Raw genomic sequence first — 14582 nt, forward strand, 5'->3', positions numbered from 1 at the left:
AATTCACAGACGTACAAGATGTAGCTTAAAAACTTATGAAAAATTTGAACAAATTTACATGTAACCAGTTTTTCTCATCACTTCGATGAATGTTCTGTCGGTTTTCACTAATGAAATTAGCTATCAATTATTTATTTGTACGCATTTATTATAACATATAGCATTTAAGTAACTGACTTCAAAAACAACATTAACACATTTTTGTAAATATCAGTCTCGATTATAGAGAGTCGTTAAAAAGTTTCCTATTTTTCTTCAGCATCTGTTTCATGACAGTTTGGTAGTCGCAAAAAAGCATATCAAACTGTCTCACGCTTGTTGTTTACCACTTAGTTGCCGTTAGTCGTGCGCTTCGGTAGTTGTCCGCCGTGGCGTTGTTTTTCTAACTTTTCTACAGCTGCACGTCGTTTCGTCTTCATCGGAAGCGGTGGTGGTCGTTTCGGAGGTACTTGCCGTTGTCGTTGTCACCGGGCATTCATGGTCAGCTGTTGCTGCTGATGGTGTTTCTCCACAATCATCGTGTGTTGTCGAAATTTCGGTTGTTGTTATCGCTTCGGAAGTGGATGTATCCGGATGTATGGTGGTTGTAGTTCCAGCAGTTGATGTTGTATGTACGGTAGATGTTGTTTCTTCGGTTGTTGTCGTTTTTCCCGTCGTTGTTGTTGAGTCACCTCCAGTTGTTGTTAATTCTTCAGGAGCAGTTGTTGACGTACTTTCAGCTGTTGTCCCCTCGGTTGTTGTAGTTCCTTCAGTTGTTGTAGTTGCTTCAGTTGTAGTTTTTTCAGTTGTGGTAGTGCCTTCAATTGTGGTTGTACTTTTAGTTGTGATAGTTCCTTCAGTTGTTGTAGTTCCTTCTGAAGATGTTTCAGCAGTTGTTGATGTGATTCCTTCAGGTGTCGTAGTTTTTTCAGTTGTTGTTGAATCTTCACTGGTCTTTTGGGTTGTTGAAGTCTCTTCAGTTGTTGTAGTAATGCTTGGAGTTGTTGTCATAACTTCCGTTGTTGTAGTGTCTGCATGTGATCCTGTATCTACAGTTGTCGTACAAACGTGTGTCGTGGTGCTGTTGAGGTTCATACACATGCATGTTGTGCCAGATTCATTTGTTGTCGTTGGTTTTGAAGTTGTGGTTGTTGATTCAGAAGTTGTCGTAGTAGTCTTTGGAGTTGTTGTTGTCGTTGGTTTTGAAGTTGTGGTTGTTGATTCAGAAGTTGTCGTAGTGGTCTCTGGAGTCGTTGTAGTGCTATGAGTTGTTGTTGTCGTAGGTTTGGAAGTTGTGGTTGTTGATTCAGAAGTTGTCGTAGTAGTCTTTGGAGTTGTTGTTGTCGTTGGTTTTGAAGTTGTGGTAGTTGATTCAGAAGTTGTCGTAGTGGTCTCTGGAGTCGTTGTAGTGCTATAAGTTGTTGTTGTCGTAGGTTTGGAAGTTGTGGTTGTTTGTTTAGAAGTTGTCGTAGTGGTCTTTGGAGTAGTTGTGGTACTATGAGTTGTTGTTGTCGTTGGTTTGGAAGTTGTGGTTGTTGATTCAGAAGTTGTCGTAGTAGTCTTTGGAGTTGTTGTTGTCGTTGGTTTTGAAGTTGTGGTAGTTGATTCAGAAGTTGTCGTAGTGGTCTCTGGAGTCGTTGTAGTGCTATGAGTTGTTGTTGTCGTAGGTTTGGAAGTTGTGGTTGTTTGTTTAGAAGTTGTCGTAGTGGTCTTTGGAGTAGTTGTGGTACTATGAGTTGTTGTTGTCGTTGGTTTGGAAGTTGTGGTTGTTGATTCAGAAGTTGTCGTAGTAGTCTTTGGAGTTGTTGTAGTTGTTGGGTTTGTAGTTGTGGTAGTTGATTCAGAAGTTGTCGTAGTGGTCTCTGGAGTCGTTGTAGTGCTATGAGTTGTTGTTGTCGTAGGTTTGGAAGTTGTGGTTGTAGATTTAGAAGTTGTAGTTGTAGTCTTTGGAGTCGTTGTCGTTGGTTTTGAAGTTGTTGTTGTTGATTTAGAAGTTCTCGTAGTAGTCTTTGGAGTAGTTGTAGTTGTTGGTTTGGATGTTGTGGTTGTTGATTTAGAAGTTGTAGTTGTAGTCTTTGGAGTTGTTGTTGTCGTTGGTTTTGAAGTTGTTGTTGTCGTTGGTTTGGACGTTGTTGTTGTTGATTTAGAAGTTGTCGTAGGAGTCTTTGTAGTGGTTGTAGTTGCTGGTTTGGATGTTGTGGTTGTAGTTTTAGAAGTTTTCGTTGTAGTCTTTGGAGTTGTTGTTGTCGTTGGTTTGGAAGTTGTTGTTGTCGTTGGTTTCGAAGTTGTGGTTGTTGATTCAGAAGTTGTCGTAGTTGTCTTTGGAGTTATTGTCGTTGTTGTAGATGTTGGTTTGGACGTTGTGGTTGTCGATTTAGAAGTCGTAGTTGTAATCTTTGGAGTTGTTGTTGTTGATTTAGCAGTTGTCGTAGTAGTCTTTGGAGTGGTTGTAGTTGTTGGTTTGGATGTTGTGGTTGTTGATTCAGAAGTTGTCGTAGTAGTCTTTGGAGTTGTTGTTGTCGTTGTTTTCGAAGTTGTTGTTGTCGTTGGTTTGGAAGTTGTGGTTGTTGATTTAGAAGTTGTCGTTGTAGTCTTTGGAGTGGTTGTTGTCGTTGGTTTTGGAGTTGTTGTCGTTGGTTTGGAAGTTGTCGTAGTAGTCTTTGGAGTAGTTGTGGTAGTTAGTTTCGATGTTGTTGTTGTCGTTGGTTTGGAAGTTGTGGTTGTTGATTTAGAAGTTGTCGTGGTAGTCTTAGGAGTTGTTGTAGTCGTTGGTTTGGAAGTTGTGGTTGTTGATTTAGAAGTTGTTGTTGTAGTCTTTGGAGTAGTTGTGGTTGTTGGTTTGGAAGTTGTTGTTGTTGATTTAGAAGTAGTCGTAGTAGTCTTTGGAGTTGCTGTTGTCGTTGTTTTTGAAGTTGTTGTAGTTGTTGGTTTTGAAGTTGTCGTGGTAGTCTTTGGAGTTGTTGTAGTCGTTGGTTTGGAAGTTGTGGTTGTTGATTTAGAAGTTGTTGTTGTAGTCTTTGGAGTCGTTGTTGTAGTCTTTGGAGTTGTTCTTGTCGTTGTTGTAGTCTTTGGAGTTGTTCTTGTCGTTGTTTTTGAAGTTGTTGTAGTCGTTGGTTTAGATGTTGTGGTTGTTGATTTAGGAGTTGTCGTAGTAGTCTTTGGAGTTCTTGTTGTCGTTGTCTTTGAAGTTGTTGTAGTCGTTGGTTTAGATGTTGTGGTTGTTGATTTTGAAGTTGTCGTTGTTGTGGTTGTTGATTTAGGAGTTGTCGTAGTAGTCTTTGGAGTTGTTGTTGTCGTTGTTTTTGAAGTTGTTGTAGTCGTAGGTTTGGAAGTTGTGGTTGTTGATTTTGAAGTTGTCGTTGTAGTCTTTGGAGTAGTTGTAGTTGTTGGTTTGGATGTTGTGGTTGTTGTAGTAGTCTTTGGAGTTCTTGTTGTCGTTGTCTTTGAAGTTGTTGTAGTCGTTGGTTTGGATGTTGTGGTTGTTGATTTTGAAGTTGTCGTTGTAGTCTTTGGAGTAGTTGTAGTTGTTGGTTTGGATGTTGTGGTTGTTGATTTAGAAGTTGTCGTAGTAGACTTTGGAGTTGTTGATGTCGTTGGTTTTAAGGTTGTTGTAGTTGTGGGTTTGGAAGTTGTTGTTGATTTAGCAGTTGTTGCAGTAGTCTTTGGAGTTGTTGTTGTCGTTGTTTTTGAAGTTGGTGTAGTCGTTGGTTTAGATGTTGTGGTTGTTGATTTTGAAGTTGTCGTAGTTGTCTTTGGAGTAGTTGTGGTTGTTGATTTAGGAGTTGTCGTAGTAGTCTTTGGAGTTGTTGTTTTTGAAGTTGTTGTAGTCGTAGGTTTGGAAGTTGTGGTTGTTGATTTTGAAGTTGTCTTTGTAGTCTTTGGAGTAGTTGTAGTTTTTGGTTTGGATGTTGTGGTTGTTGATTTAGAAGTTGTCGTAGTAGACTTTGGAGTTGTTGTTGTCGTTGGTTTTGAGGTTGTTGTAGTTGTGGGTTTGGTAGTTGTGGTTGTTGATTTAGAAGTTGTTGTAGTAGTCTTTGGAGTTGTTGTTGTCGTTGTTTTTGAAGTTGTTGTAGTCGTTGGTTTAGATGTTGTGGTTGTTGATTTTGAAGTTGTCGTAGTTGTCTTTGGAGTAGTTGTGGTTGTTGATTTAGGAGTTGTCGTAGTAGTCTTTGGAGTTGTTGTTGTTGGCTTGGAAGTTGTGGTTGTTGATTTTGAAGTTGTCGTAGTAGACTTTGGAGTTGTTGTTGTCGTTGGTTTTGTGGTTGTTGTAGTTGTGGGTTTGGATGTTGTGGTTGTTGATTTAGAAGTTGTCGTAGTAGTTTTTGGAGTAATTGTGGTACTCTGAGTTGTTGTTGGTTGCGTATTTGGCGGCTTGGTTCCCCATCCCATTTCTACAATTTCTTCATCAGGCTCAATCGGGTTTGCTGCGCCAACCAGTGGATCATCATCATAATCATTTCCTGCAGCTAAGTAGTATGTAGTGCGAGTAGTATCAAATGATGGGTCAATTGTCACTTTGTGAGTTTTAGAATGAGTAAATATTTTTGGTGTAGTCGTTGATATGCGCGTAGTGGTCTTACTTTTAGTGGCGTCTGGTACAACGGTGGAACTTGTCCACAAATGATTGTCTTTTGTGAGGTTTGCAGCTAGGTGCGGTTGCGTCTGGTGGATAAAACTTTTAAATAAGTTTACAATTTCCGGCCATGACATGGGAAATGAAGGTTTCTCCACGCTCGGATAATCATCGACTCGTTGACCTCGTGTTGCTGCAAATCCTTCGCAATGATCTGTCATCCACAAAAGCTGAACGGATCTTGTTTCAATATGACCCTCCGGGCATTTCTTCAACTCCGCCACCCCTTTGTATACGCATTGCATATATTCGGGTAGGAAAGCACCAAGTCCGACAATCTCGTTGCCGGTCACACATTTGTCACATGGTACCAGTTTTTTCACTTGCCACGATTTGATATCAGCCTCTGTTGCGTACCGACAACGCCCCTGCACTGGATCGAAAGGTATGCCAAACGGGCATAGAAATTCGCGCGCTTCTCCGAAAACGCATCGGTAGTACCGGTCCACGTACACTTCATGTCGAAACACAACCTCTAGTGTGAAGTCTTGCTGCGGGCAGTTATGACTGGGGCTTGAAACTCTACGATCGCACCCACCATGCAATCGACTTCCGTTAATAAATCCCACGAAAAACAGGCCTATAGTCAGCAGGTGTCTGGTTCCGCACATTTTGTTTCAATCGAGTTTCGCGGACTGTTTGGCTCCCGGTGTGCTACGGCCGGCTTTAAAAAGGTGTTTTGCCGTCAGCAGCATATGCCGAATTCAACGAGATTTTTTACCTCCGTCGGGAAACAGAGCGATAGTGGGGTCTCTCGTGCTAAAATGTAAGCCAGATTTTTTGGGGCAAGAAGTACGTGGATCTGATGCACCAGCGCAGCGCAGTAGACAGCTACCGTCTATCGGACTTTTTAGGCTCGGTAATTCGGTTGTTTACAAACGTTATCTAAATTTATTTAGGCAGCCTTTTGCACGGGAGTGCAGGGGTTTGCTATGACGAACTGCAGCCTGCGGACGTTTTGTCTTTGTATGTCGGTCATATTCTTATTCATACCAAAGTATTCGAACATCAATCAATATTCAATTTACATACCTCATACGAATTTAGAAGCGAGACTATTTGAATTTGAAACACAAAAACAGATTTTTTTAGGCGACGGAAAACCCAGTTAGGAAGACCATTAGGATTAACCAGTACTGGAAAAGGTCGTGATCGTCATAAGACAGAGAGCAAAGCACCTTTTTCTATTTCAGGCGACCAAATGAAAGAATCGTGGGTACTTTGATCAATTTCGCATGAAAGGCAGTCATGAAAGAATGTTGTGCTATATTTTAAAATTTAAATTTCTAAGTTATTTTAATAGATACATGCGAAAAATAGTGACTAGTCGATAAATTAATCATACTTCTTTAATTCACCGAGTTGAAAGTAAAAATAAACACAAAAATAAAGCAGATATTGCACACTTTCATGACCTGTCACGGAACAAATATTTTTTGAGATTTTTGTAGCATGCCATTCATCCTTCGCGTTTCAATAGAATTTGAAAGGGGCAGTGGGCAGATATGTAAACATCGCGTGACATCTCTTATTGAAAATGAGAAATTCCGGTACTGGGATTAACATTCCTTATCCTTGTCCCCATAGCTTATTACTGTTCCGTAGACGAACCAAATTGCTCGATTTTTGGCAGACTGATACCAACCATTTACTACAAACTAAGTAATTCGCTTGGTAAAGCGCTCAATTGATAAATATTAGGGACGAGAATACTGCTGCCCAAACGGTTATTTTACTTGTTGTGGGCATTTTTTTCTTTTTCGGGTGTGCCACTGCGACCAGTTATTAGATCTATTGTAGCATTCCCCGTATCCTTAGGCTTCGCTTTTCAGTCTGATGTAGGCTTCCTTCATCCTCTCAAAGTTTCGTGCCATAATATCAAATATGTCGAAGGCGAAATCAAATGTGAAAATCGTACCACTCGTGTCAATCCCTGCCCGTTATATTACTCTTATTTATTTATTTATTTATTTTATTTTAATTTTGAATTTGTTTAAAAACTGGTGTGATTTAAATCAAATGATACTCAATGCTGACAAATGTTCTGTGATGTCATTCTCCCGCAAACGTTCTGTGATTAGCTACGACTACAAAATCGGTTCCACTAGTCTCCGGCGAGAATCTTCTGGCAGAGACCTCGGGGTGATGTTAGATTCTAAGCTAACGTTTATAGATCATATTGCGTACGTAACTTCTAAAGCTTCTCGCTTTATATTCCGAATTGCAAAGATTTCGATGATTTCCACTGTCTCAAAGCACTCTATTGTTCTTTCCTTCCTTCTTATTGGCATTACATCCCCACACTGGGTCAGAGCCGCCTCGCAGCTTAGTGCTCATTAAGCACTTCCACAGTTATTAACTGCGAGGTTTCTAAGCCAAGTTACAATTTTTGCATTCGTATATCATGAGGCTAACACGATGATACTTTTATGCCCAGGGAAGTCGAGTCAATTTCCAAACCAAAAATTGCCTAGACCGGCACCGGGAATCGAACCCAGCCACCCTCAGCATGGTCTTGCTTTGTAGCCGCGCGTCTTACCGCACGGCTAAGGAGGGCCCTATTGTTCTTTAGTCAGATCGATTTTAGAATATTGTTCCGTAGTGTGGGCTCCATATTATCAGAACAATATTGCTAGAATAGAATCCGTTTAAGGACATAGTTGGAAGAGTACCACAGTCAATATGGCACCGGACCTTCCACAAGTCAACCCCACACCTCCCGTACTCCTCTCCCACCAACATTCGAATGCATCGAACAGCATCGAACAAAAATTTAATAATCAAATTACTAACCTGTTCACAGCATATTTATTCACTTCCCGTGATAATGAACATGTTTATCCAAAGAGTCCTATGTATTTCGGCTCGAATTATATCATAAATCAGCAGTTTCGTGCCAATTTAATAGCCGTTCGCGATTTGGTCCCCACTTCACTTCACTTCTTCTCAAAGGGCATTGGAAAAATCAAGTCTCCACACAGGAGCAGCCCGAAATGTTGATGGAATGCAAATTAAACATCACTTTTTGAAATCAGTCACTTGTTTGAACCGAAAACTTTATATAAACTGCTATTTTTGCCCGAAAAAAAAAAACGATTGAAAACTGATCGCGGAGCGAATGAAAACACCCGCACCTGCCGGCACCGATAGCAGCAAACTAATAACTAGGGTGATTCAAAAATGATTTTGCTTCGCCAGGCTCAGTCGATTATGTTTCATATTTTGGGTGTCGTCCGAGGGTTTGGGTCAGTTTGAATAGGGGCTTCTTGCACGAGGTCGTTGCAGGTTTGTATGACAGTTGATATGGTGAGGTTGAATTTTACATTATTCTGATTGTGGCACTCCGTCATTGGGCACTGGCGAGGGGGGAGACCATATGACTGGATGAAAGATTCAAGAGCTTTTACTCCATAGACAATGCATATTGAATGGTCGTAGTTGGAAGTCGATTTTAATCGAGGTTGCGAGTTTTTAGCATGATAATAAGGCTTCTCAGAAGGCATCAGTGTGGCATCAGAAACGTGTAATTCAATAAAATAGCCAGAATTTGTCTGTAATATCTATCGCACTAGGGGCAGATACTTCATACAAATGCTATTTTTTGCGTTACGTAATCAATGGATCTTTCCTGCGGTGCGATTTTCGTTCAGTGAAGTCTCGCTCAACTTTTCAAATGGACCTAAGTAACATTTTTTTCATGAATTAATTTGAATAGCGCAATCAACAGAAAAACATGAAAGTTTTTGATTGCAGTGCTCAAATTAATTCATGAAAAAAATGTTACTTATGTCCTTATGAAAAGTTAAGCGAGTAGTCTCTGGAATGTTGCTTTCAGCTATGTGCGTTCTTTTTTCGCCAGCGTTTGGAGGTGTAATGAAAGGTTTAGTTTCCCATACTAGTTTTCATACAAACTTGTACTCAACCAGTTTTTGTTCAATTCGAGTTTTGAGGACACTCGAAGCATGGGACGGAATCGACTGAGCGTGTTGGAGCTGGGTCGTTTTTTGAACCACCTACTAATATTTTATGTTTTTATAAATATGACACCAGTACTACTACAGTATGTGACAGTTCTATTGTACCAATACTTTCGAAGCTTTGTTTTGGTACTCAACCCACCTTCATTGTTACGCAAATTTATACGCTTCGCTTTACGCCGCCTTCCATTTAGAGATACTTCAAATTTACCAAGCTATGAAGACCGTTGTAAGCTTTTTGATTTAGATTAGTCCGTCGCAATACTTCTCGGGCGATATTCATTGCAGATCTCTTGCAATCGAGAATCTATTGTCCCCCACTGCTTTCCATGCTAAATATCAATGTTAGCCATAGGAACCTTCGCTCTCGTTCTCTCCTTTTTCTTCATGGTCTACATTTCGGAAGAATTTTCCGCCTGATTTTAGTCCCCGTGCAAGTAAAATCCCATATGGAACTGTCAGATTGTGCGTGAAGAATTTACCTTCGTAGTCGTGAATAGAGCGTTTGTCAATGCATAAGTATTAGAACGTATTAGAACGCTAGAGGCGCTGTTATCCCATACAACATGATTCAACCATAGCAACCCAGATTTTGCATACTTGGTAGGTACCTTGAATGTCAAATTTATTGTTTTGGTTTTCTTGTTCGCAAGTATGAAAATTTGGCTACTGAGATGAAAAAGATGGACATCTGACACTGAGTTACACTGAGTTGATCATAAACTAAACAATTCCCCTTCCCCCACACCCTCCCCCTTTTCCATAGCTCATCTCTCATCAGGGGTCAAAAGTTTTGTTACAGTACATATACTAGGCGCTAGGCGTACATAAAGCGTGACAGAGGGGGGAGGGGGTCAAAAAATATAAAAATTTTGTATTTGAATCGTCCCATATACAGTATCCCCCTGCTTATCCGGACCTTTCTAGTCCGACGACTCATTAGTCCGGATCTCGCTAATTCGGAATTTTCCGGATTAAAAAGTATCAACACCCATTTAAACACATTATGCTGTCAGTTTTCAAATTTGTGCTGTGATTTTGTTTTGGTTCATTTGTATGGATTTGACAGTCTGATTAACGAGAGAAACCTCGATAGTCCGGCCATACATTTGTCGGATCAGCGGGGTGATACTGTACGAAATATTTTTAGGGTCTGCACTCCCAAGTCCTCAGATGCGTGTTCCGCTATAGGGCACTGCACGGACTGCTTTGTCTCTTTTTCGCTGCAAAGAAATTAGAAAACAACAAGGCCAGTAAACGTCAAATTTCATGAAAAACGAAAGAGAAAGAGATTCGTCTGTGCAGTGCCCTATAGCTTATATATATCTTTGGGCTGTTGAATACGGTCCCATACAACAAAAAGTATTGGAAATTCATTCATTTATTCATTTATTTAGTCTACATCTAAACAGATAACACTGAATCAACAATTTGACGCCACAATATACGGTTCGAGGCCGCATCTCTCCATCCTCGAATACGCCCCACGCTCGCCAAGTCGTTCTGCACCTGGTCTGCCCATCTCGCTCGCTGCGCTCCACGTCGTCTCGTACCTGCCGGATCGAAAGCGAACACCATCTTTGCAGGGTTGCTGTCCGGCATTCTTGCAACATGCCCTGCCCATCGTACCCTTTAGCTACCTTCTGGATACTGGGTTCGCCGTAGAGCTGGGCGAGCTCATGGTTCATTCTTCGCCGCCACATACCGTCTTCTTGCACACCGCCAAAGATGGTCCTAAGCACCCGTCTCTCTAATACTCTGAGTGCTGGCAAGTCCTCCTCGAGCATTGTCCATGTTTCATGTCTGTAGAGGACAAACGGTCTTATTAGCGTCTTGTACATGACACATTTGGTGCGGAGGCGAATCTTTGTTGACCACAGTTCTGGAGCCCGTAGTATGCCCGACTTCCACAGATGATGCGCCTTCGTATTTCACGACTGACATTGTTATCAGCCGTTAGCAAGGATCCGAGGTAGACGAATTCCTCGACCACCTCGAAGGTATTCCCGTCTATCGTAACACTGCTTCCCAGGCGGGCCCTGTCGCGCTCTGTTCCGCCCACAAGCATGTACTTTGTCTTTGAGGCATTCACCACCAGTCCAACTTTTGTTGCTTCACGTTTCAGACGGGTATACAATTCTGCCACCTTTGCAAATGTTCGGCCGACAATGTCCATGTCATCCGCGAAACAAATAAATTGACTGGATCTTATGAAAACTCATATGTGAATATGTACGTTATGTGGAAGATATTGATTTGGAAAATGGTAACCACTTTCTCTTCGATGGGACTCGAACCCATGACCCTACAGTACGCTAGACTGGTGCTTTAACCAACTAAGCTACGAAGGACCTCCGTCGGCCCTCGCAACCTAGCGGCTACTGAACGAGCTCGAGATTCCCAAATTGGACGCATAGTCAAATCGCTCGTACTGTAGGGTCACGGGTTCGGTTCGGTTCTGAGCTTGACGACCGACTGGCAAATAGCTTACACAACCTCACTTGATCAGTACAGTTGCTGATGAAGAATGTGCATAGCCGCCAGACATTCTAAATACTCACGCTCCTCTAATGTGGACGTGTACTATACACATGTGGATGTATTTGGATTGAGAAATGGATTGCGAGTGATTTGACTACGCGTCCAATTTGGGAATCTCGAGCTCGTTCAGTAGCCGCTAGGTTGCGAAGGCCGACGGAGGTCCTTCGTAGCTTAGTTGGTTAAAGCACCAGTCTAGCGTACTGTAGGGTCATGGGTTCGAGTCCCATCGAAGGGAAAGTGGTTACCTCCAATACATTTTCTAAATCAATATCTTCCACATAACGTACATATTCACATATGAGTTTTCATAACATTGTAAAGTAACGTCCAAGTCGGGTGGTTTAATCCTCGGAAATAGGCAATTAACTTTGATTGAACTGACTGGATCTGTTGAAAATCGTACCCGGCTGTTACATCCGGCTCTCCGCATGACACCTTCTAGCGCAATGTTGAACAACAGGCACGAAAGTCCATCACCTTGTCTTAGTCCCCGGCACGATTCGAACGAACTGGAGTGTTCGCCCGAACTCTTCACACAGTTTTGCACACCATCCACCGTTGCTTTGATCAGTCTGGTAAGCTTCCCAGGGAAGCTGTTCTCGTCCATAATTTTCCATAGCTCTAAGCAATCGTATGCCGCTTTGAAATCAACGAACAGATGATGCGTTGGGACCTGATATTCACGGCATTTTTGAAGGATTTGCCGTACAGTAAAGATCTGGTCCGTTGTCGAGCGGCCGTCAACGAAGCCGGCTTAATAACTTCTCACGAACTCATTCACTAATGGTGACAGACGACGGAAAATGATCTGGGATATCACTTTGTAGGCGGCATTGAGGATGGTGATCGCTCGAAAGTTCTCACACTCCAGCTTGTCGCCTTTCTTGTAGATGGGGCATATAACCCTTTCCTTCCACTCCTCCGGTAGCTGTTCAGTTTCTCAGATTCTGACTCTCAATTTGTGCAGGCAAGTGGCTAGCTTTTCCTGGCCCATCTTAATGAGCTCAGCTCCGATACCATCCTTACCAGCTGCTTTATTGGTCTTTAGCTATTGGATGGCATCCTTAACTTCCCTCAAGATGGGGGCTGGTTGGCTTCCATTGTCCGCTGAACTGACGTAGTCATCTCCTCCGCTGCCTTGACTTTCACTGCCTGTACTCTCAGCGCCATTCAAATGTTCCTCGTAGTGCTGCTTCCACCTTGCGATCACCACACGTTCGTCCGTCAAGATGCTCCCATCCTTATCCCGGCATATTTCGGCTCGCGGCACGAAGCCTTTGCGGGATGCGTTGAGCTTCTGGTAGAACTTGCGTGTTTCTTGAGAACGGCACAGCTGTTCCATCTCCTCGCACTCCGCTTCTTCCAGGTGGCGTTTCTTCTCCTGAAAAAGGCGGGTCTGCTGTCTCCGCTTCCGTCTATAACGTTCCACGTTCTGCCGGGTACCTTGCTGCAGCGCGACCGCCCGCGCTGCGTCCTTCTCCTCCAGAATCTGTCTGCACTCTTCGTCGAACCAATTCCGTCGACTTCGTCCCACATACCAGACGTTGTTCTCCGCTGCGTCGTTAATGGTTGCTTTAACTGTATTCCAGCAGTCCTCAAGAGGGGCCCCATTGAGCTCACCCTCTTCCGGCAACGCTGCCTCGAGATGCTGCGCGTATGCAGTGGCGACATCAGGTTGCTTAAGTCGCTCTAGGTCGTATCGCGGCGGTCGTCGGTACCGAACATTGTTGATGACGGATAGTTTTGGGCGCAGTTTAACCATCACCAGATAGTGGTCAGAGTCGATGTTAGCGCCACGATATGTCCTGACGTCGATAATGTCGGAGAAGTGCCGTCCATCAATCAGAACGTGGTCGATTTGTGATTCTGTCTGCAGTGGTGATCTCCAGGTGTACCGATACGGGAGGCTGTGTTGGAAGTGGTTGCTGCGAATGGCCATATTCTTGGAGGCGGCGAAATCAATTAGTCGTAGACCGTCGTAGTTTTCGTTCGTCAGCCGGTGAGCGCTGAACTTTCCAATAGTCGGTCTAAACTCCTCCTCTTGGCCAACCTGAGCGTTCAAATCTCCTATAATGATTTTGACGTCGTGGCTTGGGCAGCTGTCGTACTCACGTTCCAGCTGCGCGTAGAATGCGTCCTTATCATCATCAGTGGGCTATGGACGTTGATTATGCTGTAGTTGAAGAACCGGCCTTTGATCCTCAACCTGCACATTCTCTCGTTGATCGGCCACCACCCGATCACGCGGTATGATTACCTCTAAACGTTCGCACCATTGATCCCTTCCAACAAACCTTCTGCAGCGCTACGATACCGAATCCACGGTCCTTGAGCATATCGGCGAGTATGCGTGTGCTCCCGATGAAGTTGAGAGATTTGCAGTTCCACGAACCGAGTTTCCAATCGCTAGTCCCTTTTCGTCGCAGTGGTCTTCGCCGATGGTTCCGGTCCGTCCGTACTCTCTTGTTGATTGTTCGTTGGAAATTCAATGACATGTAAAAAAGCAGCTAGGGACACGGCAGGTATTTCCGTCCATCGTCGTAGGGGCTAAGCAACGTCCATTTGTTAGAACTCCACCACTATGGCAGATCGTTTCTTTTGAGCTTGCGATTTGGTACGGATGAGTTTGGTGTGTTTCTTTTAGGGAAGATCCATTATTTACGTAACGCAAAAATTGGACCTTTTCAACCGCCTCCTCTCTGTCACACTTTTTGTATGAAGCTTCTGAAAATTTTGTACGGATCGTCACACTTCACTCAACCTCCCCTCCCCCTCTAAGCGTTACGTAATTTGTGGACGTTCCCTTGTTGGCTTTCGAGACTACGACGAAAAGACGAAAATGCCTGCCTTAACCCTATTGCTATTCCCAACAAACAAACATTCGATATATTTATAGTTATAGGATTGGATTGTACATGCAAGCACTGTTTGACTTTAATTTGATTTAAAATAATATTGAGTTGCATTAAATATTGAGTTTATTTGCCAGCTCTAAATATCTGCATGAAAATGCATCCATAATTATAAAATATTTTCATCTGTTCAAAACAAATCAATCGTCAAAAAAAAATTTAATTGTTTTTTTTTGAATTCATTGCATATATTCCACAATGATCCCTTTAAGAAAGGCAATAATATTATTACCGCTGGGTGAGCAAATCAGGGCTAAAATACTGTTCTCTTCAAGGTCGGTCTCATTTTTCATTGCGCATCGAGTAATTCAGCGGCCGGCATTAGTAAAGTGAATGGTTTCTCCATTGTCCATAATGTCAATTTTTTCCAACACACACTTTACAATGTTTGGACGAAGCCTGAACCATCTTACATAATTAGTGCGTGACCCCATAGTATGGAAGATGTCCGGCATTATCTTCAAAAATATTTCCTCCCAAAACCGAACTGATTATCTGCGAGGGGTCAACACGTTGTTGATTGCCGTAGGCTCTAATCGA

At 42.7% G+C, this 14582-nt stretch overlaps 1 protein-coding gene across 1 annotated transcript; it reads right to left on the reverse strand.

Moving 5' to 3' along the window:
• Nucleotides 1-339: 339 nt before the first annotated feature.
• On the reverse strand, nt 340-5223 carry LOC134209817 (mucin-2-like). The gene is made up of 3 exons (XM_062685845.1): nt 4828-5223; nt 1083-3513; nt 340-992 (listed from the first exon to the last, which is right to left on the reverse strand). Exons 1-3 carry the CDS (start codon nt 5221-5223, stop codon nt 340-342), a joined length of 3480 nt encoding a protein of 1159 aa, XP_062541829.1.
• Nucleotides 5224-14582: the final 9359 nt, after the last annotated feature.

This window comes from Armigeres subalbatus, chromosome 2 (genome assembly GCF_024139115.2).
Source record: "Armigeres subalbatus isolate Guangzhou_Male chromosome 2, GZ_Asu_2, whole genome shotgun sequence".
Classification (NCBI taxonomy): domain Eukaryota; kingdom Metazoa; phylum Arthropoda; class Insecta; order Diptera; family Culicidae; genus Armigeres; species Armigeres subalbatus.